At 31.1% G+C, this 19,793-nt stretch overlaps 1 protein-coding gene across 1 annotated transcript in view; it reads left to right on the forward strand.

The window, feature by feature from the left end:
- Positions 1–313: 313 nt before the first annotated feature.
- LOC143045277 (uncharacterized) overlaps positions 314–19,793 on the forward strand; it is a 30,395-nt gene continuing 10,915 nt past the window's right edge. Inside the window, exons 1-11 of the mRNA XM_076217662.1 lie at positions 314–470; positions 3,913–4,738; positions 5,206–5,319; positions 6,116–6,203; positions 7,630–7,750; positions 9,111–9,360; positions 10,174–10,297; positions 10,514–10,730; positions 11,310–11,474; positions 12,105–12,237; positions 12,511–12,592. Of these exons, the coding sequence (XP_076073777.1) occupies positions 3,927–4,738; positions 5,206–5,319; positions 6,116–6,203; positions 7,630–7,750; positions 9,111–9,360; positions 10,174–10,297; positions 10,514–10,730; positions 11,310–11,474; positions 12,105–12,237; positions 12,511–12,592 (2,106 nt within the window). The 5' untranslated portion in view covers positions 314–470; positions 3,913–3,926. The remainder of the gene's footprint in view (positions 471–3,912; positions 4,739–5,205; positions 5,320–6,115; positions 6,204–7,629; positions 7,751–9,110; positions 9,361–10,173; positions 10,298–10,513; positions 10,731–11,309; positions 11,475–12,104; positions 12,238–12,510; positions 12,593–19,793) is intronic.

The raw sequence follows: 19,793 nt of genomic DNA on the forward strand, positions 1-19,793 counted from the left end.
TTAGACAAAGACATTGTTAAAAAATATAAGATAAATAATATATAAATGTTCTAAACACAAGTAAAATTAATATCAAAATATGACAGGGAATAGGTAATATTTGCTGTAATACATATCCCAAATAATTGTAGCAATTATATCTATGTTTTAAACATGTGTGATGCTTTATTATCATTATATTGACTTTTTTCTTTTTCTTTAGATTTATAGAGATATTAAATTTATTGTCGCTAAATATGGTTCTTGGCGCTTCTTGTCGCTAAAATTCTTGCTGTCTCTAATTTGTGAGATCGCGTAATTTGATATTAAAGGGACATAACTTATTCCAAGAACGGACGCCATGTTGAAACAATGGAAATGTGTGGAAAATGAAACTACAACGCATAACTTGTAGAAATAAGCAAGAAAATAATCCATGAAACTGCGATTTTGCGCATATTAATTAAGAAATTATTACGAAACATACAAATGTAAGGAGACTTCAAGAATAGCACTTAAAATTATTTATACACTAAACCGATTCTCAAGCTGCAAAACCGTATACACGTACCTGTTATAACATTTAAGTTAGATTATTCAATGTCATTGCAATATACATCATTGTATGTTTTATTTTAATTATATGAAGATGCCATTCATTAACAGAAAAACAACCAAAAGCTTACAAAAAAGGGAATAAAGTTAGAGAAAAGTACAAAATGTAAAATTATAAACATTAAATAAACATCTAATAAAAAAAACCCAACCAACAAATCAATTCAGTTGTGAAGTTATGTCAAAAGAGCACAAAAATTATATGACAATTTGGTGTTGCACTACAAATGTAGGGAGGTCAGCCAAAATATGACGAGTTACTGCTTGCGGAATGAATTTCAAAATCAGTAGTACCTTTGACACAGTTTTTCGAATTAGGGACAGTTCACGCCCATTCACGTTCGCACCCACTCATGTTCGCCCCCTTTCATTTTCGCATCCTATATGTTCGCGCCCAATTTTAATTGGTTTTGTGTTTAATAACTTTGTAATCAAGTTTTGGCAAGTAGTATTCTTATAAGTATAATTGTTTTCATGGTCTCAAAATAAAGTGAGACAGCATTTTTTTTTGTGTTGAATAAATCTTAATCATGTTTGGCATAGTGTATTGTTAAAAAAATATACCTAGTTTTTCCAGCGGCCATTTATTTCAAAATATCAAGCATTTTTTTTTATCGTACTAAATAACTGCTATACGAGCTCACAATACCAATAAAACTTATATATACAAATGTATTCAGAAATATAAATGTCTGAACTTTAATAAAATATCAATATTTGCTCTGACATTCAATATATTTTTACCTTTTTCGGAGCAATTGAAGTTGGGTAAAATCAGATATCTTTGCAGTTGCAAGGAAATCATTACGTTATGATAATTGAATTGGCGACCTCCCTAATAATAGTAAAAAGATGCAGCAGGTATTTAAAAAACCATAGTCCAAATATTGATATACCTTTATGCTATTTGTCCAATATAACTGGACATCACATAGGTTCCTGTAAAATTTTGACTTAACAGTAGAAAATGTCTGATACCACAAAGAAAGAATAATTGTTGTATGGCATCAAAAGTTGATGTGTTGCAAATTCTCAGGTCAATTGTTGCAGATTCCCAAAATAGTACATGTAATGATGACCTACTTCTTTAACCCTTTCACCTATTGCTGCCCAGACAGAAGCTACTCTGAGACGATGGCTTCCCTGGCTTCTTTATCTCAAGTGGGAGATCTTCATACAAAATGTCAATAAAAACTTGTTTGTAGTTATTTGTGTATTTATTTCATTCACTAACACCATGTTCACAGTTTTGTTCATGTTTTGATAATTTTTTCTTCATAAAATATTCAAATTTTCAAATTTTCAGCATTATTTAGGTGAAATTCTCAAAATTCTGCTCTTTGACCTGAAATCGTAATTTTTTAACCCAAAATGGCACAATTTTCAAAAATTTTATGAGACTGTACAAATTCCTCACACTGAACAATGTCCATTCCAAGTGTTTTGTACTTAAAACGACATTTTATGTCAAAAAAGTATACTAGTGTGGCTTCAATTCTTCCATATTCTTTCAAAAAAAATGTTCCCTCATTTCAAATTCTCGTAAATTCTGTAAATTTCCTATGATTTTGACAAGGTTTTCAACAAACGGAAGCGCCATGTTTACACTTTCATCCGGGTATTCATCAAAGAAAGATAACTCATGTTTGCACTGTTTTGAGCGGGAAATATAGAAGAGGTATTCCAATCCCGGTAAAACGGAACTCATTGTCAGCTGTCCGAAGCGTGAATCCCGGTTAAGTACTTTTTTCAAACATTAACCCAGATATCCAAATATCCAATTATTTTGGGAGAGTAAAAAAAAAAATCTACTAACTAAACTCCAGTAATGAAGGTCTGTTAAAACTTTAAGCATATGATTTTTGTGTAATGACATTATTTTCTGAATTAATATATATATAGGAATCTGATGTACAGTAGTTGTTTGTTTATGTAGTTCATAAATGTTTCTCGTTTCTCGTTTTTATATAGATGAGACCGTTGGTTTTCCCGTTTGAATGGTTTACATTACAAATCTTTGGGGCCCTGTAAAGCTTGCTATACAGTGTGAGCCAAGGCTCCGTGTTGAAGGCCGTACCTTGATCTATAATGGTTTACTTTTATAAATTGTTATTTGGATTGAGAGTTGTCTCATTGGTACTCGCACCAGGGGTGTGGAAATGCAATGCCGACTCGCCCGACTCGTACATTTGAACAACCGGACAAGTAATTATTTTTGTCTTGGTTGCCCGTGGACAAGTAAGAAAATATACAAGACAAAGTTAAAATCCAACAAAAACATAAAATTAATTTCAAAACACATAAAGATGTTTAATTTATGTAAAAGAAACCAATGTTCAGCAAGTAAAAACATCAATGTTCATGACGATAAATATTATATGATACCGGAAATAGATCGACCACCAAAATAAATAAAAATAAGTATGTGAACCCGAGTTGCGCAACATTGCATTGGCTTTGTCCATTGACCCGGGATCGTCAATTAGGTTTTATCCATCATTTACCGGAAGTGTCATTTCTTTAAATTTTGTATCGAAATTCAGATTGATAAATAAAAAGATGGGCAAGCAAGACAAAAAGAGTCATGAGTCGAGTAGAAAACCTTAAATGCAAATGGAGGACACAGAGTATTTAAAAAAAAAACAAAAGCGAAAATTTCATACATCGTGGATATCAGATTGCCCCTGGCTATCTATGGAAATTCGGAAAATAAATTAAGTTTATGTCTTATTTATAGATGAAGTCTTATTTATAGATGAAAGTTCAACATTATTTGTTGTCAAAGTGAAAAATAAAAGGGACGCTTTAATTGCCCATCAAGACAATAATAAATAATCAAGGAAAAAACAAGTGTGTCAGTTGAGAGAAACACCACAAAATGAATAGTTTATCTATTATTTAGTTTACATTTCTTCAATCACTGTCCTCAAATTTAGTATATGTACCTACTGGCTACAATTTTTATTAAAAAACTGCTGCAAAATTGTCCTTTACATGTCATTTCATTGGTTGGTTTGCTGTAAGGTTTTTGTCCCATTGATGTCAACCCATTTCCTACTTTCCTAATTTTTACACATATAAACAAATAGATTTCATTTGTTTGTGATGCACAACAGTGCTAAGTAAGAATCATATATTAGCTAACAAGAAATACTTCAATATGTATTGGGATCATCAGGGCAAGTAAATTTTTTTCTGGACAAGTGAAGTTTTAGGTTTCACTTGCCCGGGGACAAGTGATCACAACAAATACATAATGAAATATTTCCACACCCCTGCGCGCCACATCTTTCTATATCTATGTATCTTATTTTATAGACAAAGAAATTAAAATGAATCCCAGCATGCCCGGTGGATACCTACCAATGAATATGATGATGCAACAGATGCAACAACCTTACATGGTGGCCGTGCGACTCCCACCTGGCGTTCAACAGCCACAGAGAGGACAAACAGCTGGTGTTCTTCCTGCAGGATTAGGGGCATCTGCCGCCACACGGTTTGCTGCCCCAGCTCCACCAACCTCGCCATCATCATCATCTGCAGGAGCTCAATATGTAACTTCACCAGCTTTAGCAGCTTCACCAGCATTGATGGCATCTCCTGGACTAGTATCTCAAGCTTATGGTGGACAGGGCATCATGTCACAAGGATTAATGACACAGGCATTGGGGCAACAAGGATTGATGACGCATGCTTTGGGACAACAGGGACTAATGACACAGGCATTGGGACAACAAGGTTTGGCCTCAGGACTAGCAGCTCATCAGTATGCTGGCCACCCAGGTTTAACAGGAATGACTGCTCAAGGACTAACAGGAATGACAGCTCAGGGATTAACAGGTATGACTGCTCAAGGACTAGCAGGAATGACAGGAATGCCAGGAATGCCAGGGATGCCTGGAATGACAGCACAGAGCTTTGCAGCACAAGGTTTAACAGCTCAAGGATTCCCATCTGGTGGTCTGGCTGCAGCTCATCAGGGTTTGGCAGCACAAGGTTTCCCACATGGTATGGTGACACAACCAATGTCAGCATATGGTGCACCTAGTATGGCCTTTGCTAATCCTGGTGCTTATGCAGCTGTTGCACATCCTGGGATGGCTGGATTACAGTATGCATATGCAGATCCTGCAATGGCAAGGTACATATATGATAACATAAGTTGTAGTAATTATTATATATCATTTTAAGATAAATTTGACCAGTAGAACAGTTAACAACTCTACAATTTTGAGGTTTTAAAGGTAAAAGTAAATATTTTTTTTTACAATTATAGATTTATAAATACTGTTTCATAAAAAAAAAAGTAGTTTTAAATTTATAATTAAAGAATTATTTGATTCTATCAGTATATCCAAACTCCACTCTGAAAATCCAGATCCTTATTTAGGGGTAGCTAGAAATATCATGAATATGAAAGGTCTAGGCTACTTCCACTTGGCATCTTGCAAATATGGTATTGTTGATATTATGTGATACAGAAACTCTGAAAGTAACCAGTCGAAAGATCAAATTAATATGCATGATGTAAATATGTTTGTATATTTGAATTTAGTTTTATGGTTATAAAGAAAAAATGCAATTGCTGTTGTGAATTTTATGTTTTAGCATGGCAGGGTTAATGCAGGAGGTACCTGTACAAGAAGAAGAGGTACCAGAAAGTGTAACAGTTAACCTAGATGACTTTAACTCTGATCTCCATCTGATTATAGATTCTGACGGGTAAGAAGTGGCAAGATATTTAAATGTATTTGTTATTTCTAGATTAAATTGTAAGTGTATTATTTCTAGATTAAATTGTAAGTGTAAGATAAATGTGATATTTTTTTTCAAAGTTATCGAATTGTATATGTTTGTTTGTGAATATAACATGTGTTTGTCACTATGATCATTAGTTTCACCTCTTGGAAATTGAGGCAAAAGATATCAAAGGGATATTGATTATTAAAACTTCATTTAAAAGTTTTATAAACAGCTGTCAGACAAAGCCATGTCAAAAACAAACATAAAAAACTAACAGTATAAAAAACATACTTAGAAAAACTAAGGACTATGCAACACAAACCCCACCTAAAGACAGGGTAGTATCAGGTGCTGCAGAAGTAAAGACATATCCTGCTCCACATGAAGCACCTGTTGTATTGCTCATTTAAGTACAAAACCTTAGATAAGTCTAATTCAATAGGTCACATTCTAAGAAAAGAATATGCAATATGTACTTAATTTTTGCTGCTGAAAATTAAGCTGTCACTAATAAAAAAAAAACCACTATTCTTTCTAAATTCAACATCCATGTATCCTGATGATTCCAATTTCTTTTGTCAATAATTTCAAAATAAGGAGATGTCGTATGATTGCCAATAAGGTAGTTGTCCATTAAAGACCTAAATACAAAGTGCTGGTCATTGTATAACCTCTCATTTTATTTTATTGTTGTTGCTTGTCTTTTTATAACATGCATGTACATTGTACAGGTCTAACCAAACTATACAATTTTGTTACACATTTTTTTTTTCAGATTTGGTGCTCACCCACTAGTTCAACCTCCTGGTTTTAACTTTTGTTGGGCAGGAGCTAGGGCAACCCATGGTGCAATGTCGGGAAAGGTAAGTTTTTCTTTGGGCATTTTTAAAACTAGAGCATTCAAGCATGACAGGGCATAGAGCTTCTTTGCTAGCTATTCAAAGTGCAAGCTATATTTCTGATTACAAAATTTCTAAAAGGCTGAACTAAGTGAAAATTCATATGTCTTTCTTCTATTGAAAATAATTTGGCTGTGTTGGACACATTTTCATGGATCATTGATAATGCTAGGTTTATGTGATACCTGCAGTATGACCTTGATTTATTAAGATTTTCAACAAAAATTTTATAAAAATCTTAATGAGTAAATCCTATGAGGGCTATTCCAGAAAAAATTGTATGGGGGGGGGGTCGGAAGGCAGTTTTTGTCAGCACCCACCGCCCAGACAATTGTAATTGAAAATTATAGTGCATTATAGTGTGAAAAGTTGCTCTGATACCCATCACCCATGTATTATTCATATAATGTGCCTTCCAACCCCCCCCATACATTTTTTTCTGGAATAGCCCTGAGACATTCCTTAATAGTTATCCGACTCGGACTTGGTGTGTCAGTGTAAGATCACCCAGAGGCCAGAGGGTGATCCAACACTGACACGCCAAGTCCGAGTGGGATAAATATTTTACATCCCAGCTGTTTTAGATTAGACGAAAAACCATTTACAATTCATAAAATCTAGTTTAGAACGCCACACAACCATTATAATATACTTTACATATTACTATATGATATATACCCTTTATGACCCCCGAACAAGATGAGTAGATATCAAACAGTGTCAACTCGCCCCACTTGTGACGTCAATCAGCCCACACTATATCGCCACTTTATACAAAAGTCGCCCAACTCTTGTTTACCGACTCGCCCCACTTTTGAAAGTGTAAAATCAAATTGAACAATCAGTCTGACAAATCACTTATTAACGAAAAAGGTTAAAACCCCACTGAATAAAGGTCTCCCACTTATAAAAAGATCTTGCTTCCTTTAAGTATGTTCAATTACTGTTAGTTGTTATCCAGTCGTCCTGGTGTAGTGGTATGTGTCGTGGCTTGATATGCTAAAGGTCTTGGGTTTGAATCCCAGCCGATACACTGGATTTTTTCTACGTGAATGTTGATAGATAGTCTTTTCTGTATAATTAATTATAAGTTTTATATTGTATTTGACATTCCCGCCAAAATGTTATTGAACAAAGGAAAAAGCATGCATAACAAAGAAACTCAAAACTGTTAGAACAAAGGAGCTGGGATGTAAAGTATGTGCACTCTTGTTAATTAAATCACTTCATGTGTATTGTTATCTCATATAGACACTAGTCAGTTTCAGTTCTTTTGATGCAGCCAGATGCTTAAAGGGGACAAAGGCAATTTTAAATTGTATTGACATTTTGTAAAAATATAATGTAAAAGGAGATGTATGATAAATAAATGTGATTTTGTGCTTTTCAGTTGTATTATGAAGTGCAAGTTGTTGAACATTTACCAACAAATTTTGGAGAAAATCATCAAGAAACAAATCCACATGTTCTAAGAGTAGGATGGTCAATAGATGAAAGTTCATTCCAGTTAGGTATGGCTACAAATCTGTTAGTTCTACAAATCATTAAACATTGGTCTATGTAATGATAATGATAAACTGCAGCCCATTTAGGAATTTTTCAAGTCCTCAAACTGCTTTACTAACTCACTTATTTCCAAAAGTATTCGATGAGTATTTTAAACTGCAAAAAAATACTTTTTTTTCATAATAAATTTTTCTTTATATAGAATATTTTTAAGTTATATTGGATTTTATAGTACCAAAATGGAATGTAGTTTATATAAAAAAAAATGTTTTGATACATACAGAAATAAGACATTGTAAATGAGGGATTATATCTTCAATGATTGTAATAAAATAATACCCATATAATATATAAACAAAACAAACATTCTAGGTTACCTGTAATGTACATTATCGCTATTTTGTGCATTTTTCTTTTGATCTTTTTTTTGTGATAATTTTCATATCATGCTTCTCGCTTGAGATGGAAAAATTATCGCTAGAAACTAAGGAGGCCATGTGGCGTTGCTAACGAAATTGACATGAAATTGACAACGTTGTCATAGGTAAAATAGCGATAAACAGATTATCATTGGTCATCTCAACTCGATTGCTTTTCTCACTTTCGCTGTACCAGCTCAAGCGAGAAAATCAATCTCGTTGAGATGATCAAATCTATTATTATCTGTTTTGAAGATATGGAATAAATGGGTTACTAATGGATGTTATTATCATCCATTAATTTAATGTAAATTTAGGCTGTTAAATTGTTGAAGAATAATTATAGATTATTGTTGATCTTCTCAATGAGATTGATTTTCTTGCTTGAGCTCGGTAGGGAGAAAGTGAGAAAAGCAATTAAGTTGAGATGAACCATAGGCTTATCTGTTTATCACTATTTTACCTATGAAGACGTTGTTAATTTCATTGACAATGGACACGTGCATCCTTAGTTTCTAGCTATCATTTTTCATATTTGACTCTGCTGAGAAAGATAAATAATTAGTCAGCAAGATCAGAGAAACATTTCATACAAGGACCCTATATTTTCCAGGGGCGGATGCAGGAATTTTCGAAAGGGGGGGTGCTAACCCAGGGCAAAGGGGGGTGCAGGGGGTGCAAAACATATGTCCCGATACAAATGCATTGATCGGCAAAAATAAAGGGGGGGTGCGCACCCCCGGAACCCCCCCCCTGGATCCGCCACTGTTTTCTTCATACACATTAAAGAATTCATTCCTATTGATTATTTAGTTACTGCATGACCTTACAATACTATACCTAATAATAAATAAACTAAAATAATATACATTTATTTTAAAGAACATTTTAAACAAATGATGAACATGATGAAAAAGTTGACTTTCTGATTTTTATGAATTTTCAGGAGAAGAACCCTTTTCTTACGGGTATGGTGGAACTGGGAAATTTTCCAAAAATTGTAAATTTTCTAATTATGGTGAACCATATGGTGAAGGGGATGTTATAGGAGCCCTACTTGACCTTGATGCCAAACCACCAAGCATGTCATTTACAAAGAATGGTAAATGGCTTGGAGTAGCAGAAACTTTGTCAGCATTCCCTGTTGGAGTGAAAGAAAGAGCATTATTTCCTCATATTTTAAGCAAAAACACCAAGTAAGTACTAATCAATATTTATGTACAGAAGTATTGCAGTGATGAATGCTTGTGTACATATGTATTGCAGTGATGAATTCATCTGCAGTTAGTTTTGAATGAAAAAGTGTTTGAAATCTTACACATATAGAGTGAGAATTTAATTTAGTATCAAAATAGGAGAAAATATCGTTTATTAATCAAATAAGTTTGTTATATTTAATACACCAAGGATAAGAAAATAGTGCAGATACTAGGATGGGGAAAATGGGTACATATAATGTGTAATTGAATCCTCATTCATTTTCTGTCTAGTTCCCCAAAAACTTCACAGAAATATTGCACACTTATTAAAATTGTGCCTGCTATTATTGAATTGTTTCATGAACTTTTGCCAATTAAAAGAAAAAAGTGTTACTTTTCAGCAAAATTAGCAAAAGACATCCTGTTTAGTCTATTCTCTCTTCAGGCTTTTTTTGTCAAACAAATTGAAACTTGCGCTCTACTCCAATCACAATTGACAAGGACATGGTTCTTTTCTTGGACTTTGGCTTCTTCCACCAATAACATTTGACTTCTATTTATAGTGCTGAAAGTGGCATTGAATACCAATTTATCAATTCTATGACAAACCTTATAGATCTATAGCTCACCCAGCCCTTTAGGCTTTGTGTATAATGTATAAATTCATAAAACTTTACACATTTTTCTCATCTACTGTGAAATTTTAACTAAACTGAAGAAAAAATACACGATAATCTTCTACGATAATTCTTCATAAAATGAAAACATTAAAAAAAAAAAAGGAAATTTCACTGTTTATTTTATTTTCAGATTTATTGTAAATTTTGGTCAGCAAGAATCTTGGTATTCCCCACCACAAGGATTTAATTATGTAATGCACCAACCAGGTCTTGTTAGAGGAATGGAAGCACCAGCCAAGAAGTCAGACTGTGAAGTAAGGCTTTGGATTTATTGACTTCATTAAACAATTTGCTTGTTTACAAAATATATTTACTGTTTAAGAATGCTATTTTAATCGTAATGTTAATTTCTGTGTCATTTGGTCTCTTTGGAAGAGTTTTCTCATTGTCAATCATACCAAATCTTTTTTTATTTTAGTTGCATATTCTGACTACATACTAAAATCCTATATAACATTTGTTGTTTATAGATAGTAATGATTATTGGTCTACCAGGAGCAGGCAAAACTACATGGGGTATAAATCATCAGAAAGCACATCCAGAGAAAAGGTACAACATCATTGGATCAGACACATTGATAGATAAGATGAAAGTCATGGGCTTGCCACGTAAAAATAACTACCATGGAAGATGGGACGTTCTAATTGACAAAGCAACAAAATGTCTCAACAAGTTGTTTGAAATGGGTAAGTTTGTATTTAGAGTTTCTAGTTGTTGAAATTGCATAGGAATTGGTTCATTATTACATAGAAATAATTATTGAACCAAGAATGGAGAAAATGTCACAAATGATTTAAAATGATCATACCAAACTAAAAATCTTCCTACAACATTTGACTCAGAGCAAAATTCTAAATGGAAAGTCTGTATGTCAAAGGCTTATCAAAACCTCAAACACATCAAATGATTGGATAACAACTCATATTCCTGACATGATACAGAAATTTTCTTATTTAGAAAATTTTGGATAAAACCTTTGTTTGATAGCTAGCTAAACCTCTCACTAAATCTAATAAACTTTAGTTTTTCTTCTTATTTTTTCTGTCAAAAAAGTTTTGATACTATGATACAAGCAGTTCAGCATCACTCCTTTCATTTCAAGAAAATAACTTTTTATCTTACATTGTTATCATTGTAATTGACCTATTTTTCCCTTAAAAACTGTTAACCCGAAACTAAATATAAGGAATAAATGACTTTGGTTGAAATCAATTTGATTGATGATGATAAAAGTGAAAATGGTATTATATTTTTGTTTATTTTAGCTCAAAAAAGGAACAGAAATTTTATTCTTGATCAAACAAATGTTTATCCATCTGCAAGAAAAAGAAAGATGAAGAACTTTAGTGGATTTCTTAGACGTGCAGTAATTATCCAACCAGAAGATTCAGAAATTCAAAGACGATCAGAACAAAGAACTGTAGAAGATGGTAAAGTACAATATTATACAAACTCTATTTAACCTTTAGGAAGAAAAAAAAGTTTTCTGAAGTACAAAATTTTGACACTGGCAGACAGCAAGACATGTCGTTAAATTTTGTTGACCAATGGTTACAGTAAATCATTTATCATTAAGTGCTCTTTGATACTAGCAAGAAAGTTAGAAGATATACATATCAACCTGATCAATATAGAAGTGTTTCTAATTTTTAGTGAAGAATCTGTAAATATTTTTAACTATGAAAGGAATGTCATTTTTTGGAAGCTGTTCAATTTTATCATACATAAAGCCATGAATAAATGTAATACTTAGCTTATTAAAATGACATATAAATTAGAAATATAACATGTCATTGGTTCCTTCAAATTTTCATTCATGTATTCATCTTTAGAACAGATTGAGTTTTGTGTTTTAAAAGTTATAAAATAATATAAAGGAGTGATACTTTTTAAGTGGACACGTCCTTGTTGTATCATTTAACTGCACCTATTTTTTGCACAAGATACACATGGTTATAAAGAAATGCTTTTATATATTTCAAGTGACTATGGTAATTAATTGGCAAACATTTTAGTTAACAATATTTTTTAATTGCATAAGAACATTCTGTATATTTCAGGAAAGTTTGTTCCCGAGTCAGCTATTGTTGAAATGAAAGCTAATTTTAAATTACCAGATGTCAATGACCATTTATTTGATAAGATTGACTATGTTGAACTACCAAGAGAGGCCAGTGTCAAGCTTGTAGAAAGGTATTAAGATTGGATGAAAACTTAATTTAATGCACAAGTTATCATTACACAATAAATATAAAATTAAGAAGATGCATTATGATTGCCAATGAGACGACTCTCCACCAGACCCCAAATGACAAAGTTTACGATGATTACACTTTTACTGTGCGACTCATTTTCAGTGTCTTTGATGAAGAAAAATAATAGATTGACTGCAGTTTTAAAATAAACTAAGAAGTTTGATTAGAACAGAATGATAGTCTGTGTATGATTTATAATTATTTGTTTTAGGTATAATGGTGAAGGTAAACATGGTAGTCAGCCACCAAGAACTGGAGGTCAACCTTTCCAACCCCCTGCAGATCTCAGACAGGTAGGTCAAGCAGGTATAGTTAAAACAACATGGAAATTTTTTACAAATTTTATATTATTTATGCCTGAAATAATTATGAAATTAAACATTATTCAGATTTACAATAGAAAAACAAGTCACAAAATGATAAAAATGTTTAAAAAAAACAACCTGTATAGTATTGAGTTCCTGTATGATTTTAATTTTATTGATGTGTTACTTTTTGTTAAACAAAAAATTTCCATGTTATAACTTTCATGTATTAGTATTGTTAAAAAAAATACTTGTTTGTAAATAATTATACGTAAGTAAATACACTTTATTATACATTTGTGTACATCTATTTACAGATGAAAAAGAGGTATCATTACATGTATGTACATGCTTGCTGAATTAATTTCAGTACACAAACACAACAATGAAACAGCAAACATCTTTCATATGATATTATCAAGTTTTTAATAATCTTAAGTTAACATTATTATGAAGTTGGATATATTTTTCTTTAAAAATTCAATTATGGAACTAACAAAAACATACACAAAGACAAAGAAGTTACTGATTTTTATGTAAAGCAATCTCAGTTATTAAGATATTTTAAAGAAAACATTGATAAAATATTGTTGTGGAAGGCTTTATACAAAATACAAATACGTACCAGAAATAAGGGCACCAGTTTAAGAGATACCTTATCAATGTAGTTTAGGAGGTTAAGTACTATGGCTATCAGCTCAGTTATAAAAAAAATTAATACAGGGTGTCCAGATAGTACTGTACATATCTTCGTATGAATCTTATCTTATTTATATTGAGGAAACAGCATGTTTAAGAACAAAATAAAAAAAGGTTTTTATTTGCCTAACTTGAGCACATACATTTGTAGTTTATCAAAAGAAAGATGTGGAAAACAAATAATTTGAAATTTCCTTCCTTTCCACCTTGACCTATAGAGTATTAAACTATGTTCATTATTCCCATCAGTTCAAGACAAACATTCACATTGTCTTCTAATGTTTTGCTATTTGCAAATAGAAAATAAGTACAAACAATACTGTTCTCTGCATTTTATTGATGTGATTCATTTTAACTAGCTGATATCTTCAAAACCATTTCTTTTTACAGTTAATGTCTCATTAGTTTTGAGTAATCATTATTTAAATTTCAATTTTGATTTGTAAATGTCAATATTCATTAGAAAACATTCTCAACATCTTAAAACTTTTTAGTCAGAATACTAAAACATTTTATTTTTAAGTGGAAGTTTTATATTCCGTTATAAGTGAATAGTAATTTTCCTATTGAAATAAACATAAGTCAGACTTTCAATGTTTTATGTTTGACAAATATCCTAGTTGGACCAAAGCTATCATGAATAGGTTTGAAAGAAAAGAGTAATTTGAATAGTATTATGAACAGATGAACCCAGAATTGTTACCAATTGCAGTTAAACAGCACATTGTATATGCTTTTTGCACTGTTTTTCTAATTACCGAATGAAAATAATAAAACATTTTGAAATGTGTATATATTTATTCATATATACTAGTCATGACCTTGCATGCTCTACATTTTAAGTTAGAATTTTATGAGATAATATTAAGAAAATATAAATGAATTTTATTTGAAAAGACAGGATGGAAAGTTATATATTAAAAACACATTGCTCTCTTGGTTAGAAAGATATTTTTTTTGTACTTAGGTACTCAGATATCAAGAACAAGTTCGTTTGTGCTTAGAATAAATTTATTAAGTGCTATGATGAAGTTCAATCAATATTATAATAATTAGTAAACCCTTGCTTTGTTAAGATTTATATCCAAGGACAAAGAGCTTGTCTGGAAGGATAAAAAAAGTCACTTAGACACAGTCTCATTAGTTTAGATGTGATTTTCAAAGAGATCCAAGTATTTGAGCAAAGTAAGCTGGCTTACAGCAGCTGGTATTGGAGCTGATTCTCCTTTTGTCATTAGTTTTGTATCAAAATATATATTTAATGTATGAAGTAGTTAGTTCAGGGATTAGGGCAGAAGAAAGTAAAGTATGTATGATCCTGATTTTTACAACATTTGCAGTTACTTGACTTATGTCTAACTTGACAAGCAGTTTTTGATTCAATAGCTTTTTAAGAAAGTACTTTATAAAACAAAAAAATCAAAATATAACATTCATTTAACATATGATATAAAGATTGTTTCTCCTCATTTTAACACAATTAAGTTGACAAATTTTTAGCCCTCTTGAAAGTGACCATTCAAAGTTTTATTAAGTATGCAATACATGACCAGTATTACAGATAATTTAACAAACCCATCTTTACAACAAATTGAAATGGTCAAAATAGATCCATTTGTGAAAGTTGCCTATCCTGAGATCATTAACTATTTTCCTTATATTAAATAATGCACAGACATCATTATAATTTATAGATTATTTAGTACATTCATTATACTTGTTGATGCTCAGAAAGTTTTGAAATTACAAGGAACATACTTATATTTTAATGATTTTTCAAACAAATTATGTAACATTTAGAATTCCTAACTATTAATTAACAATGAAATTCTTTACAATTAGTTGAAGAATGCTTATTTACAGATCATCAGCTGTATACATTTTGTTAAAAAGTAAGAAGAAAATGCTCAAATGATTTGAATATCTAGGACTCATTCTCTCTGATGTTTCATTTGAACCTTATATTTTCGAATTTTCTATTGTTTCCCATTTAGATATATTTATATATTATGTTTTCCCTCTTTTGACATTTTTTTTTGTATTCAGTCGGCAATTTATTTTAAAAATAACATTGGGTGTGAAATCACAAAAAAGTAAATCTGAAACCCTTATGTACTTCTAATGGGAGTTCCCATTTTCTATATTTATTACTTGAAAAAGTAAGATAATCTAAAGCTAATTTGGAAATTAACATACATTTATTATATTCCATAATTGTTATATAGTGTCAAAGTTAAATGATAGTTCTGTAGATTGAATTTAAATGGGTGATTTTTCAGCTCAGGACTTAAACAATCTCATTTAATGTATTCTGTTTACAACTATACAATCTAACACTTTTAATATATAAGCAGCTTCACATTTTGTATATTTAAACAAAATAAAGTGATCCATATTATCCTGCCTCATTTTAAACGATGTATTTCACAGTAGTATTTCAGTATGAAAAGGACAGACAGCATATTAAACTATTATCTTCTTTATAAAGACTGATCTATGCTAATACTATCACTATAAATATATTTTATAGACATCACTCCCAGATAATTATCGAAATTATATAATCTTTTCAGTATTATTTATCTCAATAGATAAAATATCCATGATTTCCACTATGAATTTCAACAAAGTTAAGCAATCTTTTTTTTATATTAACATTCTAGTTGATAGTTGGATATGCCTTTACTTTGACATTCTTTTTTGTTGTGTAGTAAACTTGAGTATATTGATATTTAAATTCGTTTGAAGCATTAGCACAATCAACATGGATGTGAAGAAGCATTATGTCCATATTAATGCTAGTTTTACTAACCTTTGTAATAGAAAATCTCTCCTTTTGATCAGTATTGTTTATTGCATGATGGTATTTCATGTATATTTGTTGTTGGGAGTAGGATTTTCATTTGTGAGTACTATTTAACTGAGAAGAATTCAGAAAACCACAATATTTTTACATAAAATTTGAATGGGTCTTTCCTTTATAGTAAAATTTTATAGGAAACCCAAGAAACTAATAGAAATTGAATGAAAAATTTTTTTTATTCAGGATGTTGTAATATCAAAAACCCAAATTAAGGAAGTTAAGGAAAACATATTTAACAATAATCTTCTTCAAGCAACTAAGTTTTTGCTTAAATAACAAAGGTTTGGAATATGAATGTAAATAATAAGGAGAAAGATCACCGAATGCACATCTTATAAACATTTAAATTATACCTTTCTTGAGCTATTGTGTAACTAATTTGCTAATGTTTGTTTATTTATAAGATCAACTCATGCACTTAGACTCTGATTATCTTAAAACAAAATCATTCATTTAAGTGTACAATTTGTTGATATTACATATATGAAATTGGAATCTGCTTCCATGACCATCAATATTTTGTTGTAGCTTAGAAATTGCAAGACTTATTAAATGCTATTTCTTTTTGTTTATAACAGTACAGATAGAATAGATTGAATACTACAGTTTGACCAAAGATGCATACTTATAGGTTTTAGATTAGTCCAAGTCTTGTGTTCATAAAAAACCTCCAGGACTGCAATAAAAGTTAAAACCTTTTAAAAGTTATGATTGTACTTCTACCTCTATTTCAATACTACCTAAAAAATGAAATGAAAATGCTTTATGTTTCATTGCAAATGATTTATACTAGAATAACCCTGAACTAAACAAGTTCTTTATTTTATAGAATATAAAGAACAATGATTCTAATATCTATTATCTTAAAATATCACAGTATCTGAGAATACAAATCATTAAATTGTACCACAAAATATACCAAATTATTTACCTACTCCCTCTTGCACTCCCTTTAGTTTCTACGATACTCCTTGACAACAGACTTGCAATCTTGGTCCCTTCATATCCTATTCTATTTCTTTTTATTCTGAAAAAAATGGAATAAGCCTTTATTGAACTTGCCTTGCACTTCATCAGATATTTATTTTCAGTATTGTTATAAAGGAGAATGTTGAGGATAGGAATGATATTTAAGAAGGTCTGTTTGAAGATTCATTAAAATTCAGTTCTTCATCAAATTCAGTTTTTTTTATCGAAATGATAAAAATAAATGGTCAGAATTTCAGTAGCTGTTATGAAAGCATGTCATGTTTATTTTGAAAATGTATACCCCAGTTTCAACCAAAGATAATTTCAGTAATTTATATAGAAGATGATTTATCAAGTCATTTCTTCTTTGATATTGCAAAGAGGTAAATTATGACCAGGTCTACTGTTGTGATTCTTAAAAAGCCATGTTGCATATTAAATAAATCCATTTAAGCTATGCTTTAAGATACTCATTGCTTTCAGCTTGAAAAAAAAACTTTTGGGTAATGAACTATCGATTTGCTGCATGCAATTGAAATAATAAAATTTTGAGTGTTTCTATGTACAATTTCTTAATATCTTAATGTAGTTCTTGGTTCTGTGTTCACAGTTATTTCATCATCTGCTTAGGGAGAGTGGATTTTATATTTACTAAAACCTACATAGTCTATAAATGCATGTTGAATTTCATTTTTTTGAATTAATAATATAAAAGACATATTCAGTAGTCAGCACTTCGGTGTTGACATGAATATCAATTATATGGTCATTTTTATAAATTTTCTGTTTACAAAACTTTTGAATTTTTCGAAAAACTAAGGATTTTCTTACCCCAGGAGTAGATTACCTTAGCCGTATTTGGCACAACTTTTGGGAATTTTGGGTCCTCAATGCTCTTCAACTTTGTATTTGTTTGGCTTTTCAACTATTTTGATCTGAGCGTCACTGATGAGTCTTATGTAGACGAAACGCGCATCTGGCGTATAAAATTATAATCCTGGTACTTTTGATAATTATTTACACCACTGGGTCGATGCCACTGCTGGTGGACGTTTCGTCCCCGAGGGTATCACCAGCCCAGTAGTCAGCACTTCGGTGTTGACATGAATATCAATTATATGGTCATTTTTATAAATTTTCTGTTTACAAAACTTTTGAATTTTTCGAAAAACTAAGGATTTTCTTACCCCAGGAGTAGATTACCTTAGCCGTATTTGGCACAACTTTTGGGAATTTTGGGTCCTCAATGCTCTTCAACTTTGTATTTGTTTGGCTTTTCAACTATTTTGATCTGAGCGTCACTGATGAGTCTTATGTAGACGAAACGCGCATCTGGCGTATAAAATTATAATCCTGGTACTTTTGATAATTATATTATATTTGAGATATAGTTTAAACTTATCATCGTGCTGACAAATGTCAAGTCTTAATTTAGTGAATACATAAAAACATATTGAACCTATATTCATGTATTGCATTTTTGATTGTGAAAGTACTGGAATTGAACATTTTTAATAGTTATTTTTTTCCCCATGTAATTTAGAAAAGATATTTTGTTTTTTTCAAGTTTTTTTGTATAACCAAATTCATAAGTGATAGATAAAATTGTCAGGTAAACACCAATCTGTATCCTCTCAGGTTTTGAATCATTCTATCATACTCCTTCTTGTCAAATTCTGTTTCTGGGAACTCATGGATATAAATAAAGTTTACCACTATCATCATCTGCATATAATGAAAAAAAAGGAAAGTGCATGAGAACATATGGGAAGAGTACAACTATGGCTTAGAATTGATATACTGTCTTTTACAGATCTGATTAACTATATCTTTTAGGTTTCTCTTACTATCTTTAGAGATACATTGTTTTCAGCAACCACCTTTTCTTACTTCTGTACACACTTTTAGACATGGGTTGTCTGTTGCAGACGGTTCTTATCTCACTAGACAGACATCCATCCACAAACCCAAATGGAAATATATCATTTTATAAATGCATTCACTGTGTGCTTTTTCACTAACCATTTTAATCTTCCAAATATCAGCCATTTCAAATGCTTTGTTTATATGTATTAGTAAGTTAAGAATGTGGATACTACATGTGTTTTGTATGTTGTTTAAGTAAGTGTATCTATTTCTGAAACAAACAGGTGTTTTCCAGTTAAAAAAATGCTTGTAGGAAGTTGAGATTGCATATTTCAAATGCATCATGTCTACCAAATGAAATTGTTTAGTATGCCATAAATTTATAGTTATTAACTGCACCACAAGGATGATAAATACAAAGTATTTAACAATTTTAGGTGTAATTTGACATCAGTTTCAGAAAACTGCAATGCCTTCCAACTTTGTAGACGTCTATCGTACCTTTACCTCAAAGGTGATTCTACATTTTTCTCATTACAATATAACAGCCAGCATCAAGTTCTCACACACAGATTGCAATAAGCTACTGACCACAACTCAATAGAAAGCTTGACACTGAAATATATTGCAAATTGCCTTAAGCTATTAACATCTTTCTTGCATGAATGGTTGTACATTTACAAGGAAGTTTTAATCTCAAAGCAATATCTTACCATGTGATCAAGTTTTATGCCAAATCAAACTAAGTTGTTTTCATCTTTTTTACCAGATTTGAAAGTTATGACCTCTTTT

Source organism: Mytilus galloprovincialis, chromosome 9 (genome assembly GCF_965363235.1).
Source record: "Mytilus galloprovincialis chromosome 9, xbMytGall1.hap1.1, whole genome shotgun sequence".
Classification (NCBI taxonomy): domain Eukaryota; kingdom Metazoa; phylum Mollusca; class Bivalvia; order Mytilida; family Mytilidae; genus Mytilus; species Mytilus galloprovincialis.